This window comes from Trichosurus vulpecula, chromosome 6 (assembly GCF_011100635.1).
Source record: "Trichosurus vulpecula isolate mTriVul1 chromosome 6, mTriVul1.pri, whole genome shotgun sequence".
Lineage (NCBI taxonomy): Eukaryota > Metazoa > Chordata > Mammalia > Diprotodontia > Phalangeridae > Trichosurus > Trichosurus vulpecula.
Window position 1 is genome coordinate 268347298 of NC_050578.1, and position 18205 is coordinate 268365502.

The 18205-nt window shown below is 44.4% G+C and overlaps 1 protein-coding gene across 1 annotated transcript in view; it reads right to left on the reverse strand.

Annotated features, from left to right (window-relative positions):
• The window catches only part of P2RX3 (purinergic receptor P2X 3), a 35570-nt gene that overhangs the window by 4794 nt on the left and 12571 nt on the right, over positions 1–18205 (reverse strand). The window contains exons 4-8 of the mRNA XM_036764735.1: positions 17112–17175; positions 16451–16544; positions 16050–16127; positions 13452–13593; positions 12237–12373 (exon numbers count right to left, since the gene is read on the reverse strand). Of these exons, the coding sequence (XP_036620630.1) occupies positions 12237–12373; positions 13452–13593; positions 16050–16127; positions 16451–16544; positions 17112–17175 (515 nt within the window). The remainder of the gene's footprint in view (positions 1–12236; positions 12374–13451; positions 13594–16049; positions 16128–16450; positions 16545–17111; positions 17176–18205) is intronic.

The following is an 18205-nucleotide window of genomic DNA, read 5'->3' on the forward strand; positions in this document are numbered from 1 at the left end:
TCTATTCAGGGCCTTTCTTGACACCTGATTTCCAGTGTTACTTTATAGCTACTTTGTATATATGTTGTATCAACTTATCTGTGTACATGTGGTTTCTATCCAGCAGAATATAAGTGCCCTGAGGGCAGGAATTTGTTTTTTTCTTTTGTCCCCTAACACCGTCCCTGGCATATAGTAGTCACTTAATCAATGTCTGTGGAATTGAATTGAATGAAAAAATGAGAAGGCCTGAACATGTGCAATCATTTTGTCTGCCTCCTGATTTTTTCTTGGCTCAGACTCACCTCTTTTGAGTCCTTGGTTGGGGAAGCATACTAACATGCCAACTGATTTTTATTGCCCTGGCTTCCAAGGATTGGTGATCATGGTAATTCAGATTTTCTACCCCTCCCCTGTTATCTCCCAAATTTCAAACCGCAAAAGACAGAGACCCTAAAAGAGAGGTTAACAGGGAGAACACTAAGCTTTTAGTCAGGAGAGCTAGATGGGTGCTAGTTCCAGCTCAATTACTAAAAGGATGTGTGATATCTTTGATCACCAACCTCTTGATCTGTAAAATGAGAATGCTGAGCATGGTAACCTTTCGAATTTCTCCTAGTTCTAAGATTCCTGGTTCTAAGGTCCCTCCAGACTCTGACCTTATGAGCTCTAAGTTCTATCCAGGCTCAGACATTTTCTAAGGTCCTTTCAGGCTCAGACATTTTGTGTTCTAAGGTCTCTCCCAGCTCCAACTTTATGTTTTAGGGCTCCTCCCTTCATAAACATTCTATGATCTGATGACCAAGATGACAAGGAGGGATTACCACAAAGTCTCCTGTATGTTTCACTTTGGTATTCTCCATTTTGGGGGATGACCTGTCTGTTTTCCTCTGACCTATTCTTTATGAGAAGACCCAATATAAGGAGAGAAATTGATTCCCTCTGGGTCGTTTTCCCAGAAAAGGCAAAATATTTGGGAAGAGTGAAGCAGCTGGCTGCGCCAGAAATTGGTAGCTACAAAAGGGGTAGTTGGTGAGGTAGAGGTAGGAGGTCCCAGTAAGTACCAGAAAAGGACTGTTCTTATCACCTGATGAGGTGGGGGAGCCCCTGCAGTAGAGGCCTGTGACAACCCCAGAGATGCTATTGAGAGAAGCAGTGGGTTGGCTGTGAATGGGACAAAGCTGTCACTGTTGGCGGAGAACTGGGGACTGGTGCTTGCCAAGACAGAGCCCTGGGAAGGGAAGGAAGGCTTCTGGGGGGCCCACAGCAGGTATCTGAGGCTACAGAAGGTTGGGAGCCCTCACTGTTGGATATAGTGGTGCTTGGAAGCTGTCCATCTCACCAGGACCCACTAACTAGGACTAAATTGGGCCTAGTAGGTAGCTGACACTGGGGAAAGCAAGCAGCAATCACATTTCTTTTAACCCTTCTATACCCAGGCAGGGTTGCTGGAGGATACTAAGGTGGAGCTATGTGTAGCAATTCTGCAGCCTTCGGATTGGAGGGCCATTCATACTGTTAGTAGTGACATGTGAACCATGATAATAATACAAAATATTCTAATTGAAATGACAAATCATTAGTTGAATGAGGCAGCGTGATGGCCCACAGAATGGAGAATTAGACCTGGAGTCAGAAGACCACAATTCCAGTCCTGTCCGAGATGCCTCCTAGCTGAGTGACCCTGGGCAAGTCACTTAGCTACTCTCAGCCTCAGTTTCCCCTTTGGTAAATGGGGAATAACAACAGCGCTTCCCTCATAGGGTGGTGAGGACCAAATCGAACAACACTGGTAAAACATTTTACAAATCTTACAGCACCCAATGCTAGTGATTAACAACTAACGTTTTGTGTGTAATGTACTATATGCTATGTGTTACATACTATATAATTATGTTATGTCGTTGTATATCACATAATTATGTATAATAACTATATAATTGTTCTGTGTGTGTATACGCGTGCACGCACACACACACACACACACACACACACACACAAGTGCGAGTGCACGTCCATGTGTTTTCTGGCTTTTCAGCCCAGAGTTCTTCTCAGTTCGAGGAGTGGTCTGTGGACTAAACTAGGCCCTTCCTCCTGCTTCCATCTTTCTCTGGAGCCCCTCCTGTCCAGATCTTCTCTGCTTAGAAGCTTCCTGGTTTGAAGCTCCTAATTTCCTGGTTGATTGACACCTTCCTGTGTGTCAGATGGGGGAGGGGTAGGAAGAACCATGGCTGAGTAGGAACTGTCCCCTGCCCACAAAACAGGGGAGTCATCTTGACGCCTCGACTGCTTAAGCTGCCCTAATGTTTAGAGTCAAGATGTGTGTAGGGGTCTCCAATAAGAATGTGGTGTAATAACTGGCTAAGTTCTGGGAGCAGACTGCTGAAGACTCCCCTCTTCCACAATGGCCTGTAGACCACCAGGGACATCTCTGGTCTGACTGTGTCTCCTCTGCCAGTTCAGTCCTGCTTTGGAGGAGTCAGTCTCAGTCCCAGTAGGGGGTGTGTGTGTGTGTGTGTGTGTGTGTGTCAGAGAGAGACAGAGACAGAGAGACAAAGACAGGCAGAGAGACAGAGAGAGAGACAGAGAGACAGAGAAAGAGAAATAGAGGGAGACAGAGAACCAGAGAGAGCCAGAGAGAGAGAAATTCACTGGGCTGCCCTGGAACCTTCCCTTTGTTGGCTCTCTCTCCTGTCCTCTGCTCCCTTGGCTGTCTCAAGCCAGTTTTCTTTGCTTAAATACATCAAATAAAAGGGCCCATGGCATTAACTGCCCCATCTCATTCTTCTGTAGCTCTAGATCTCACCACAGAACCGTTAATCATGTGGGGCTGAATCTAAATTCTTACATAATAGAGCTGTAAATGACAAAAGAACTGTTTCAGGGGCCTGACATTTCTAATAGACACACACTTTTAAAGTCATAGAACTTCAGAGGTGGGAGGGTTCCAAAACCTAGAACATAGAATTGTTAGAGCTGGAATGGGCCTTAGAATGTGGAATAACTATTTGTTGTTTGATAGAGGGAATGTCCGGACTGGGAGAGACCTTACAATGTAGAATGTTAGAGCTAGGAGAAACCTTAGAACATAGGATGGCAGAGTCAAGTGAGGAACATAGATCATGGGATTTGGAGCCGGAATGAACCTTAGAGGCCCTCAAATCCAACTCACTCATTTTACAGAGCGGTAAACAGAGGCCCAGAGAGATTAGGTAACTTGTCCATGGTCACACATAGTCTGAGACAAGATCTGAACCCGGGTCTTCTTGACTTCAACTCCAGAATTTACTTTGTTGCTTTACTATGACACGCTGCCTTTCATGGAAAACAGAATATCAGAGTGGCAAGGGATCTTAGAACCTGAAGTCTAGAACCTAGAACGGCAGATCTGAGAGGCACTGAATAAATCACCTATTCATGTGGCTAATTTTATCCTAGATTCAGAGACAGAACATACCTTGAAGGTCACATAGTCTAATTCACTCTTTATAGATGCAGAAATTAAGGATTAGGGAAATGTTTTGTCCAAGGTAAAAATGGCAGATTTGAGATTCAAAATGAAGTCATCTCATGCCACATTCAGAACTCTTCTTTCTGAACCATTATGCTTTCTCTTCCCACTGTACAGATGAGAAAACTGAGACCCAGAGAGGTTCAAGGTCCTACAAATCGATGTTCCAAGTCCAACAATTAGTGGAAGAGCTGGGTCTCCCCAGGTCTTCTGATTCCCAGTCTAATGCTCTGTCTGCCATTCCCCAGTCTGCCATTTTGATCTGCTTAACCATGCCTGGTCCCAAGTGCTTTTCAAAAATTGGTGCAATATATTGAACCAATTTTTGATTGCTCCAGTGATCAAACTCTTATTTTACAAATGAAGAAACTGAGCTTACTCAGAAGCTAGTATGTAAAACAGGATTTGGACACAAGTCTTTCTGACCTCAAGTCTCATTCCATATTTACTATGCCAGGCTTCCTAAATAGCCAGTGCCTTATTTTCTTCTATATCACAATGCCTAGGTAGTATACTTGAACCTCCTTTTTACAGACAGGAAAAACAAGGCTTAGAGAGTGACCCTTCTGTTATCTCATCTTGGCATGGAGGAGACACTAGTTTCTTGATGGGTAATTTCACAAATCACAAGCTCTGGCAGGTCCTACCAAGTCAGAAAGCATTCAAGTAAAGACCCATCGATGCCATCATTGGAGGATCCCAGCTCAATGTGGAAAGGCTCCCGACAAGGTTAGATGCAGGGTGGTGAACTTGTCAGCCACAGAAATTCTCCAAGACTGTCTTTTATATCATTGAAGGGGTTGCAAACTATTCTGGCAGAGGGAATACCCATGCTGATGAAATCACAAATTCTGGAAGTATTGAACCGTGTAAATAAAAATCATTCTGTGAATTTCCCTGCAAGATTCCCGACATCTGTTTAGAAATGTTCCATCAGGTGAGCATCCCGATGTGTGGTGGGGAATGTGGTATATGTGTGCATGTGTGTGTGGGTGCTTACTCAAAGCCTGGTGCCTTAGGCCTAGAAAACTGCTATGTGAGGTGGTAACAAGCTGCCATATTCTACTTTCAAGGGAAAACTTGGGCGTTGAGCTGGTGTCTCCAAGCAGAAGAGGTGTCATTCACGGCAAAGCTTTTGCCTTTTGAAAAAGAAAATTTGTCATTTGGAATATACTTTTGGGGGTTGCTAGTACAACAGCAAGAAAAGATATACTGTGAAAAGGATTGTTCCGAGGTTGAATGATTTACCTCAAGCAGAGCAGGCTGACTCCCTTGGCTCAGAGAAGTACTCCAAGCAAAGGTCACCCCTGAAATCACCAGGAAAACATGCGACTTCCTTTTGGGTGAGTCCCACTGTCAGAGATGGTTGTGCCAACCCCTTCATTTTACAAATTGGGAAAAAGAGACTCAGCCAGGGAAGGACTCATGACTTCATAGATTGAAAACTAGAAGAAACCTTAGAAATTATTTAGTTCATTTCATAGACAGGGAAACTGAGGCTCAGAGAAGGGGAGAATTATAAGATCATCACTTCAGAGATGGAAGGGACCTTCCAGGTGAGTCTTCTGATCCATCCTTCTCATTTTGCAGACAAGGAAATTGAAAACTAGAGAGGAGGAGGATCATTAAATCAGAAATTGAGATTTAGAAGAAAACAAAAATCATCTGTTCCAATTATTTAATTTTATAATTTGAAAACTGAAGTCCAGGAGGGGGAAGAATCATAGGACTATAAATTTAGAGCTGGAAGGAATCTCACATGTCATAGAATTATGGATTTATAACCCAAGGGACTTCAGAAGTCAACTGAGCCTAACTCTCTTATTTTACAGATGAAGAACTGAGGTATACTCAGAAGCTAGGGAACAGGATTTGAACCCAGGTCTTCCTGACCTCAAGTCTAGTTCCATATTTACTATGCCAGGCTTCCTAAATAGGCAATGCTTTATTTTCTTCTATATCACAATGCCTAGGTAATATACTTGAACCCCCTTTTTACAGATAGGAAAAATGAGGCTTACAGAGATTATATGACTTGTCTCAGATCATGCAGGTAATGAGTGGCAGAGTCAGGATTTGCACCCAGGTTCTCTAACCTCTGATTAAATACACTTTCCACAAAGCGATGCAAGACCACAGAGCTAGAAAGTGGAGGACCCAAGACTTTGAATCCAAACTCCAAATCCAATGCCCTTTCCATGACAATGCATTGCCTTCTAATAATGGAAGAAAGCCATGATTGTAGAAAGGATTCTGATTTAGATCTTAAACAATATTAAAGTACTACCTCAAAGACCCCAAACCTAAATGTATCATAGTTGGTTTTTCCCCCGAAGAGGTATGGGGGAGTATCCTTGGATTTTCGGAGAAAAGAAGCAAATCAGAAGGCAAAACTCATCTTAGGTAAATAGTAGAGCACATCAACTGTCATGAGTATGCCCTGTGTTCATGCAGCTGCATCTCCTACACTTTGTTGACTGACCTTTTTCCATTTTATTCTCTAGCACCATGTGTTAGGAATGTATGTCTTTCCCCTCCAAGCCATCTTCTAACTAGCTGCCAGGTTGGTTTTCCTAAAGCACATCTTACCATGCCACTTCCCTGCTCAAGAGGCTTCAGTGGTTTCCTTCCACCTACTGGATCAAATGCAAACTCTTGGGCATTTACAGCCCTTCACAATCCTATTACAGCCTCTTTTTCCAGACAGATGCACCTTCCCCTGTTCTCTCCCAGCCACGGACTCCAGACTCCACACTCCAGACAAGCTACCCTACTACTTTCTTTTCTCTCCACAAGACATTCCACACCTCCGCTCCCCCGTGCCTGAAGCACTCCTCTGCCTTTCACCTCTTAGAACCCCTCACTCCCTACAAGGCTTGGTGCAAAGGCCTCTCTGAAAAGATACTATTTCCGATTCCTCCAGCTAGCACTTTCCACTTTGCGAACCAAACTTATTTTATATTTACCTTGAATAATTTTCACATTTACTAATCAGCATTGATACGGTTTCCCCACCAGTAGATTGTAAGCTCCTTGAGGAGAGGCAGCATTTGTTTTTGATTTTATATACTCAGTACCTAGCAAACAGTAGGTGTTTAATAAATACATGTTGAATCAAACACCCACCAGTGCTGATCTGGAAACATTTGAAGATCCCAGAGCCACAAAGCAGGGCTCAGTCATTTTCATTATAATTAATAAGGCAGGAAAGCAGACTGGTGCATCTTAGAAACATTTCCAACAATAAGTTGAACCCAAATAGGATTTTTGGCTCATTCATAATCAGGCAGGAAATTAAATAATGCTGGGCTGTTTTGTTCTGTTTTGGGTTTTGCCAAGCATTCTAGTCCATCCAGTTTGTTTTACCATGCGTTGAAATCTGACAAAGGTTACTGCAGGCACTGATTGAAGGGCCATTCTTGTGGCAGCCTGTTCACTGGCAAAGACAGTCTTCATGCTATTTTCATGGAAATTAACCATATGACTGCTCTTAACACAGACAGTATGGATGCTGGATGGAGAAGAAAAATAAAACCCAGATTATAAAAAGGCTAATCAAAGCCAAGGGCAGACTTTTTCTTCTCCCTATCAATTGGCCTTAGATCTTGCTGAACGAAATGTTTCCGAATAGAAACCAAGCAGTGCCAAGCTTCATTGCCTCATGAAAGCTGCTATGGTTGGCTTCCAGCAAAAAGGGATCGCTTAGAAACACTGATCACACAAGAAGCAATGACTGCTGCAGAAGAGGTTTTTGTCCCAGAAACCAAGAGAGAGAATCCAAAATTTCACATTTTTTTTCTGCCTGTGGAATTTAGAGTCTCAAGAAACAAGAAATCAGACCTGGATTTTGCTGCTACTGCTTCTGGTGCTGCTGCAGAGTGGCCAGGCCAAAGGGACTAAGAATGCGTGCAAGATCTCATTTCACCCTCATCTGGCCTCCATCACCTGTGGAGCTGGAGGACACTCCATCTGTAATAGACTGTATCCCTAGGGTGGGGGTGGGGCTGTAGTGGAAGAGGAATCAGGAGATTTGGCTTTGAAGTCTTGGTTTCACCACTTACTGGACATATGGCCCTGGCAAAGTCACTTAATCCTTCTCACACCTCAGTTTTCTTAACTGCGCTAACTAGAGAAAGACAGTGTGACACAGTGCATAGACAGCAGGCCTCAGAGCTATGAGTTCTGGGGTTCAAGTCCTGTCTTCTGTCACATACTAGTTGTGTGATCCTGGGCAACTCACACAACAATTAGTGCTCTAGGCCAGAGGTGTCAGACACAAGGTCCTCCCTAGTGTGGCCTGAACCTGACTAAAATATAATTGGGAAATATTTAACAATATAAATAAAAATATATAAGAAGCAATAGTAGAAAGTGAAATCCCATTCCAAGTAACTACAAAATGTATAAAATACCTGGGGATCAAAATAAAAATAAAATAGAATATAGATAATTCTAATATGTGGTTTTCTGAGTCAACATGCCTTCCTTAGGGATTCTTATGTATGGTTTAGGCATTTGGGATTCTATTTAAGTTGAACACCACTGGTCTATGCCAACTCTGTAAGTTGTAGAAGAGTTGATGATCTGTTTTAGAGGAGGGTTTCCTCATTCCAATGAAAAAGGAAGGAAGGAAAGAAAAAAGGGAGGAAGGAAAGTAGGAAAGAAGGAAGGAGAGAGGGAGGGAAAAGGAAGAAAGAAAGGAAGGAAGAAGAGAGAAAAGAAAGAAGGAAAGAAACAGAGAAAAGAGATAAAAAAGGAGAGAGAAGAGAAAGCTAGAGGACAAGAAAGAACGAGAGAGGAAAGGGAAGACGGGAAAGGAAGGGACAGAAAGAGAAGAAAAGAAAAGAAATAGAGATAATGATTCTTGCTTAGCTGGTCCTAACAACTAAGCTAACGAATGTAAAAGTGTTTTGCAAATCATAAAGCCATGCTCAAGTACCAGCTATTAGGATGATATGTGGTATACCATCCTAATCTAATCATACTTAGTATGATGGGAGGTAATGAGATGGAATGTTGGCCTTGGAGTCATGACAACAAGGGGATGGATCATACCATGGACACTTAATAGCCATGTGACCATGGGCAACCCATTAAACTTCTCTGTGCCTCAGTTTCCTCATCTAGGGAAGACAGAACATTCAGCTTCACATGACCACTCCCCTAATGGAGCTCAAGGTCTCAAAGTATTTATCTTGTTGCACACCAGGAAGAAGAAAAGATATCCTATACAAAAAGATATTCTGTACAAAGATATCCTATACAAACCTCTTGTAAGATCAGGTGATTTAGAGCTGGGAGGGATTCATCTATTCCAATCCCGTCATTTTACTGATGAAGAATCAAAGATGCAGAGATGAAGCAGCAAGTGGCAACACCAGGCAAAGAACCCATATCCCCTGGTTCCCACTCCTGGATTTCTCTATCATACAGGTGAATTCTCATTGAAATCAATCCTTGCAGCCTCCCATGCCCCCTGCTAAATTAACTACTTCCCTTTATGGCCTCATCAAATGTCAGAGTTTGAAGGGACCTCAGAACAGATAACATAAAACGTCAACATTGGAAGTGGCCTTAGAGATCTTCTAGTCCTTCCCCCTCGTTTTGTTGATGAGGAAACTGAGGCACGGAGAGCAGGATTGACTTGCTACCATTCCACAAGCGGCAGAGCTGGGATGCAAAACCAGCCCTTTTGATTCTAAATGTAGAACTTTTGGAAGGCTTTCCTGACCTCACATCTATATCTAACTCTGCAACCTCTCTCTCCCCCCTTGCTCCTGGTTCTGCCTTCTGGAACGAACAAGTCAAATCCTTCTTCCATGTGACGACCCTTGAAATACTTGAAGAGAGTTACCATACCTGTCTTCTTCCCCAGGCTATTTTAATCTGGATGGGATCCCCTTACCACCTCACCATCCTAGCTGCCCTCTTCTGGATAATCTCCGGCTCATCAGTGTCCTAAAATGCTACTTCCAAAAGGGAACCCGACTCTCCTGCTGTGGTCTGGCTAGGGCAAAGGACTTTGGGACCGTGGGTGCCTTTATTTTGGACACTAGTCCTCTCTTAATGCAGCCAAAGAGCAAATTAGCTTTTTAAGCTGCCATGTCACACCATTGAGTCAGAAAGAGCTTGAAGTTCACCAAGACTCCTATTATTATCCACTATCATCTCTCTGCCTATCTCTCCCCACACCCACACCCCCACACAATAACACCTCAGTTAACACGGATGATTGGAGAACAGGGTGTTCCAACTAACCAAATGGTCCCATAAACCAAGGGTTAATCCATTTATATGATGACAATGGCCAAGGCCAGGACCCAGGGAGCACGGCATGGGGATGAAGTGACCCACATCTAGAAACTGCTGGAAGACAATCAGACCCGACTTAGCAAATCTCTCAGTTTTAGACTTTTAGCACAGCACTCCTCCAACCACAAATCTTCCCAGCTGGATTCCTACCAAAACACTTGGAAAAAGGCCCCAGGATGACACAAAGCTAGCTGGTTGCCCAGGCTAGTCTTGCTTGAGGGTGTCAGTTAACGGGAGGCTTTCTGGAGGCAGTTATATGTGTCTGTTGTTGACATCTTCATGGCAGAGAATCACAGACATTTCGAGCTTGAAGGGACCTTAGCAAACATGCCTCTCTGTTTCTTGGCTCCCTCGCTGGATGCTGAGCTTCTTAGAGGAAGGGCTTTCCTTCATAACTAGATAAGCTCTTGATAAGCACCAATTATTATAGATCAGACAATGTTTGTGAAGCTCCTAGCTAGTTAGACAAATGTGCCCAGTTTAATTTAGTTTGTACTTATTAGAATGGAGAGTGTTAAATATTCCATTCTACCATTGAGATTGTGGAGAATCATACTAAAGTTTCACTTTCAGAAATGACACCAGGTATCATTATAATTTGTTTCTATTAGTACTAGTAAACACAGTATCATGATTTGAATATCTTAAGTATCCTTCTTCTAGAGCGTTTGAAGGGTCATCCAACATCTCCTTTAATCTCAGTGAGGTATTTGAGGAGCTGAACATTAGGACACTTTGGTCAGAAAGGGGAGACAAGGCTGGAAATTGCTTGTTTTCTTCAGTGATGTAGGCCAAGAGTTAAATCCAGGAAAAGAGGTCTAATCCCTCTTCCACAAGGCACCTCTTTGAATACTTGAAGATAATTAACCTATCCCACCCCCCACCCCCAAGTCATCTCTTCTTTAGATTTAACATCCCTAGTTCATTTGGATCTCATATAAAATGGTGCAACCTTGAGCAAGTGATTTTCCTCTTTGAGCTTCATTTTTCTTATCTGGAAAACGAAAGAATAGAACTAGCAAGATCTGGAGTCAGGAAGACCTGAGTTCAAATCCTGCCTCAGACAGTTACTATCTGAGCCACTCTGGGCAAATCACTTAGTCTCTTTGCCTCATTTTAGTCATCTATAAAGTGGGGACTATAATTCTACCTACCTTTGTAGGTCATTGTGAAGATAAAATAAGATGGTATTTGTAAAGTGAACCTTAGTGCACAATAGATGGTAGTTATTATTATTGTGATTGTTTTAGGTGTGCAAAATGCTGTGTGTACGTGAGCTCGTTCTTGTGAGGCTGGTGCTATGATTATCCTCATCTGATAGACTGGGAAAGTGAAGCTCAGAGAGATCATGTCATGCTCAGGGTCACACAGCTAGATGTCTGAGGCAGGATTTGAATGTGGGTCTTCCTGATTCCAAATCCAGCATTTTGGACTTTCATTTTGAGGGGACCCAGGGTAAGTGATTCTCCTGGACTCCTCTACCTCCTTCCCTGCAGCCTTGCTCCACTGGAAAGGTCCCCTGCCATAGGCCCTTCTCTGGATGAGTCCCAGACTTTCATGATTGACCCCACAGATGCAGTGACTTACTCTCCAGATTCCTCTATGTTCTTTGTCCTACTTCACAACATGTGCTATCTTCCCCTATTAGAATGTAAGCTCCTTGAGGGTAGGAACTGCCTTGTTTGCTTATGTCTGTATTCCAAGAGGTTAACACAAAAGTACTTGGCTCTCTGTCTGTCTGTCTCTATCTCTGTCTCTCTGTATCTATCTCTATCTCTGTCTCTCTGTATCTCCTCTCTCTGTCTCTGTCTCTCTCTCTCTCTCTCTCTCTCTCTCTCTCTCTCTCTCTCTCTCCCTCCTCTCTCTATCTCTCTCCCTCCTCTCTCTCTCTGTCTCTCTCTGTCTCTGTCTCTCTGTATCTTCTCTCTCTCTCCTCTATCTCTCTCTCTCCCTTATTTCTCTCCTCTCCTCTCTCTCTCTCTCCTCTCTCTGTCTCTCTCTCTCCCCCTCTGTCTCTCTCTCCATCTGTCTCTCTGTCTCTGTCTGTCTGTCTGTCTGTCTCTCTCTCTCTCTCTCTCTTTCTCCCCCCCCACCTCTCTGCACCCCCTTCCCTCTTCTCTCTCTCGTAACTTCAACAGAGCATCATTCTTTTGATCCTAACACAAATGTATAAGGCCAAGTATACACAAATGCATATTACCCAATAGCTAATTGCAAAAAACACAAATGATTTTCAAAAGGAGAAATACAATCAATAACCATATGAAAATCTGTGCCAAATTGCTAATAAGAGAAATGGAAATTGAACTCAGGTTTTCCCTCACACAGACCTTCCTATGATCCTATAGATGGAGGGCCTTTCATTCCCTATTGTCAGTGGGGGTGAAGCTATTGGGAATAGCACATCTCTGCTCCAACCCCTCCATGGGATTACCTGAAGTTGTAGCCAGGAGAGACACTGCTCTTCTCAGAGATACCATCTAGCCGGGTGAAGGAATATTTGGGGATGCACTGATCTGAGGACCTGTCCAAGTCACAGACCCAGCCAATCTTAATGCCCAGGACTCCTCCCTGAGAAGAGAAACCAGACATTGGTATAATGATAATGATGATGATGATGATGACTGGCATTTAGATGGTGGTTTAGATTGGCAAAGCACTTCGGAGATGTTATATCCTTTAATCCTCACAATAACCCTGTGAGAGAGGTTATAATTATCATGCCTATTTTATAGATGTGGAAACTGAGGCTAGGAGAGGTTAAATAATTGGTTCCAGCTCACATAACTAGTATCTGAACCAGAAATCAAACCCAGCTCTTCCTGATTTCATGTCTAATTCTCTATCTATCCACTATGTCACCTAGATGACCTAAATATAGATAAAATAAGAGATAGTTAATAGACCTATGATTTTTTCTTGGTATAAGGAACACTCAGATGGGGAAATACAGGTTGGCTGTCACCCTACCTGGGTCACACAGCCAGTATGTGTCAGCAGTGGGACTTGAACCCACATCTTTCTGGCTCTATGGTCAGCTCTGTACTATACCCCTGCTCCCAATTAGGACCATTCTCACTTTCTCCCAGCTTCCCTGCTCCCCTAGAAGTAATTAGGCAGCATCTTCTTTCCTTTCTTTAGATGGAGGATTTGAAGAAAGAGAAATAATTCATCACAGGGACCTCCATAAGAAGCCCCACATCTAGGCTGAGGCTTCATGACTCCCCAGCTCACAGGTCTGGGAGTCCTGTCCTACCAACCATATTATGTGAGAGAAAAAGGCATGAAGGTATGATCTGGCACAATGCCCAGCAAATAGTAGGTACTCAATTAATTGTTTCTTGATTAATCTCCATTGTCTGGGGGACCATATGTTTTTTAAACATTCTTGGACATTTTCAATGACTCAACCACTCTCAAGGAGTGGGTGTGGTCTAGTCCCTCTCCCCCACTGCACAGAATGGAAAGCAGAGGCTGATCCAGAGTCAAAAAGATGACTAAAGAGTAGAGGAAGTTGGTGGGTTGGGGTTTTGCCCCACGTTTCTGGACCACCTCCACTCTTCAGAAACCCATCAGGCCATAGCGTCATGGGCCTCAGACAAGAGAGAAAGTGCTGACACCACATGGGACAAGAGAATGGAGTCCTCACTGTGTTGGCAAGCTTGGCAAAATCTTGTCCTGCAAACTTGACCACGTCGCCCACCCGAAGGATGGGGCAGAAGGGGGCAGTTTCAGGGTGGAAATGGCATTTCTTTATGTCTGCAGAGGTGAGGTTGGGTAGCAAGTTTCCCCTGGGAAAGAGCAGAAAAAAAGAGACAAGACAGAGAACCTGGGTGAGTAGAGGAAAATCAGGGGTGGGTTGGCAAGGGACGAAGGGGAAAATAGGGTTTTCATTTAACATCTCCTGGGGCTTGAAGTATCCCTGGAGGATTCCTGTGCTAGGGCCAAACCATAGACCATGCCGTGCAGCCTGAAACAGAGCTCCCAGCATGGGACCTGAAGCCAGAGGACAGGAGGATTGAGTGGATTTCGGTACTGGGATGAGAATATTCCTACTCTTAACACACTGGGGCAAAGACCAGCTAGAGAGGAAGCAAAAAAGCAGCCTACCCCAACCCTTCCCAATGGCCTTCTCAGGGCTCAGGGGAGAGGAAGAAAAAGATGTGAGTAGTCAAAACAGTAGATAATCTGGACATACTTTCAATAGGTTTAAAGACAGAATGAATCACAGATAGGACATAGAATGTTGGAGTTGGAAAGGCCCTTAGAATATCGAACATCAGAGTTGGGAGGCACTTTAGAACCCTGGGCCTGGGCGGGACCTTAGAACAGAATGTCAAAGGGAGACGGTTTGATACAGCAGAAAACACACTGGCTTAATAGTGTTTTCCCAGTGGCTTAATGGGAAGTTTCCTAGCTGTGCGACTTAGGATAAATCTCTCAACCTCCTTCGGCCAGTTGCTTCTGCTTGAAAATTAAAGTATTGAGCCAGATGGCCTCTGAGGTCCCTTCCAGAACTAGAGCTAGGGTTCTACGAAAAACCTGGAAGGGACTCTGAGACCTAGAATCTAGAGTGGCAGAGCTGAAAGAGATCCTAGGACATGGAACAGCCTACTGGACTGAGTGAGCCACCTAGAAAAGTCCTTTGACCAGGGTCCCCCAGTTCATAAAAAGCAGGCTTGAGTCAAGGTCCTCTCTCTCCAAACCCAGAGTACTTTCCACTACGCCTCTTGGTCTTCAATTAAATCGGGACAGATCAGTCAGTTCCATGAACAGATAATTCAGACCAGCTCCTTGGCTCTATTTATCTGAAACAAAACAACCTGTGGAGAGCTGTGTTTGTGTTTGGATGAATTTGGGGGGAAATGTGTAAGCAACAGTCACAGTCATTTAGAGTCCCATAGCTCGTAAGAATAGCCACAGCTATGACTTTGCTGTGGATGAGCACATGGGACTACATTTTTCCTCTTAGTAATCTTTTGTCATGGCACAGTGCATTGAGTGCCAGGCCTGGAGTCAGGAAAACTCATCTTTGTGAGTTCAAGTCCAGCCTCAGACACTTACTAGCTGTGTGACTCTGGGCAAGTTACTTAACCCTGTTTATCTCAGTTTCCTCATTTGTCAAATGAGCTGGAGAAGGAAATGGCAAACCTCTTCAGTATCTTTGCCAAGAAAACCCCAAATAGGGTCACACAACTGAACAACTCTCTCTACCTCACATAGGACCATACCACTCCCTCTCCTGCACTGGGATAATCCTCTGGGTCCTTTAGCTTGGTGCCTCTCTCCTGGGCTCAGCTTCCCTCTCCTAAGTGCTTCTTCCCAGTAATTGAGGTTGGGCACAACTGACCACTGAGCAGAGGTGCAGGCTGGACCGTTCAAAAGATGATCCAGCCGCTCTCCTAGCCCAGGGTCACACAGATAGGCCAGATTTGAACTCAGGAAGAGGAGTGTTCCTCACTGCAGGCCTGGCACTCCGTCTCCTGCTTTACCTAGCTGCCCTATCATCATACAATAATTACATAAATATTATCATTATTACCACGATTGAGTAATTTGGCAGTTTATAACATTGCTCATTTGTACTCCACTTGGAGTTAGAAGGCCTGGGTTCTAATCCTGACCCTGAGGTTTATCAGCCGCGGGGCCTGGGCCAAAGCATTCAACCTCCCCCTACTTTTACTATCTCCTTCTCAGGGTAATTGTAGGGAAAGTGAATTGTAAATCTTAAAGCCCTAAGTAAATGTGAGCTATTGTTTTGTCCAAGCCCAGGAGGGCTATAGGCCCCAAAGCATTTGATAATCACTTAGAGCTTGTTCTAGTCCCAAGAGAGTCCTAGGCTGGGGAAGGATGTGGGAAGTCTAAGAAAAGACAAGAAGCACAATGGAGGAAGCAAAATGAATGTAACCAGATGTACCTGCCTCACGTCCTCCTGCCTAACTCCAATTTCCTAGACACAGGAAGGGAGAGGAAGCTATGGATCAGTTCTAAGGGGGAAGAATAAGAGAAGAGGGAAGAAGTTGCGGTTTGAAATCTAGGTGGGAAAAACAGGAGGAGCAACAGTAAGCTATGGATCAAATTTTAGGGAGAAGAATAAAAGGGAGGTAGGGAGGAATCTGTGTATTGGGTACTAGGTAGGAACGATGAGGAAAAAGATGGAAGGAAACTGCCCACTGGGTTCTAGATATGGAAGATGAGGGGACAGGTGAGGAGGAAGCTGGGTTCTAGGTACAGACCAAAGACTCACTTCTCAAAGTTGAAAAGAGGGAAGCGGATGCTGTTCTTGATAAAGATGGTGAAGTTCTCAGCTTCCATCATGACAGGCCTGCAGGATGAAAGCAGAACCCTGAGCTCCTCCTGGAGGAGCCGGGAAGCCCACCCCCCCTACCTGATCCCCCAAAGGGTAGACAGACTTGACCCCAACCCTGTAGAAATGGGGCCTTTCAGTACTAAAGGGTGGGAGCACTAGGGGAGGAAAATGGAGGAAAGTCACTAGGCAGGCAGGGGAACCCCTCGTGCTCTTCAGGTCCCAAGAACAGGGACTTCCCAGGGCCTCTACAAGGGCACATGCTGAGACGGCAGAGTGAGTCTGGGGCTAGCTCATCTTCTTCCATCTTGCTCAGGGGGAGCTGAAGGCTCAGTTCTTACATCTTCACCGTGTCGACCTCCACAGGACACCAGCCTTGGATCTCACAGGTTTTTAGCTTGGAGCTATAGTTCACACAGCGGCCAGTGAGAATGCCTGGGAGGGAATAAAGGCCACATCACCCAGGGATCTACCCCATTGCCCTTTCCTACCTCTACCCCCACCTGTCTGAGGTAGGGAGGTCCGGACTGGAACCAGCCAAACCTCTGGAGGAAGATAATTGCTCAATGGCTCCAATTCTCAGAAATTGGCAAAAACTACAATCTGGCCTTGATTAATTGTTTTATTGACTGTCTAGACCTTAGAAAATACTAACATGTAGGTTAAACTTGAAAGGTTGTCATAGGTACATTTTTTTTTGGTGGAGGACTAGTTGTTAAACATTTACCAGTACTCCATTGGACAGCATCTCTATGATAGGAAGACCAGCTGGGGGGGAGAAGGAGCCAGAATTCTACCTGAGGAGAGTCACAGCTGTCTCTTCCTTCCCCCTGTATTCCTAACCTCGTTAGAAAATGGATAGATTTGCTACCTGGCCCCCTTCTACCCCAGCTAATGAAGACTCCTCTGGGATTAGGTTCTTCTCCAACATTAGCTCTGCTTCCTTCCCAGAATCCCCAACCAGCAGCATCTTGGCCAGGGATATGGCATGGTCACACTCACCTCCACCAGTGAAGCTCTCAGCCCGGCAGTCCCGGTCTGTGGTGCAGGCGTGTTTCTCTTCATTCTGCAGAGACACGACCAGGGAGAAGACAATGATGAAACACTCCTTTCCCTCCTACCTCTCAGAACCCCTCAAGGCTCCCTGCCTCCTTCTCTTCTCTGCAATCCATCCTTCACACAGCTGCCAATGAGGATTCCACACATCTGACCATGTTTCTCAAGCAACTTCAATGGCTCCTTACGGCCTCTGTTCAGTGTTTAAAGCTCTTCAGAGTTGGGCTACAACCTCTCTTTCAAGACTGATTGTATGTTACCTTCATAGCGTCTACATTCCAGCCAGACTGGCCTCCTTGTTTCCTGCATCTCCCACCTCTGGGCCTTTTCATAGACTGGCCTCCATGCTTCAAAAGATCTCTTACTCCACCTCTGCCTCTTTGAACCTCCACTTTCCTTTAAAATGAAGCTTATGTGCCATGTCCTTCAAAGGATCTTTCCCTATCATTGGGGATCCATCTCCCAAGAAATTACTTTGCATTTATTTTGTTCATACTTTATAATCACTTATCCCTCATCCCCTAACCCCATCTCCTCCCTCCAGAATACAAGCTTCTTTAGGGCAGGGACCATTTTGTTTTTAATCTGTATGTCCCCAAAGCTTAGCACAAGGCCAGGCACCTCCTCAGGACCTAGCAAATGCTTTTTGAATTCCATCAGCCGATCTGCAAGCATTTATTGAGTGCCTACTATTATGTGCCAGGAACTTTGCTCCTCACGGAGGATACAAAGACAGCAACAAAAATGTTCTCTGCCCCAGGGGGCTTACATTGCATCGGGGCGGACTATGTGCATACATCATATCACGTTATATTATATGTTGATGGTATATCATATATGTTTATATGTGTATATATATATACATACACATACTTATGTAATCCAAGATAATTTTGATGAAAGGGGAGGGCAAGCACTGGCTGATTGGAGGTAGGGGAATCAGAAAAGATCTCATGTAGAAGGTAGCTTTAGAGCTGAATTTTGAAGGAACCTAAGTATTGTAAGAGGTGGAGGAAGGAGGGAAAGCCTTTAGGCTTGGA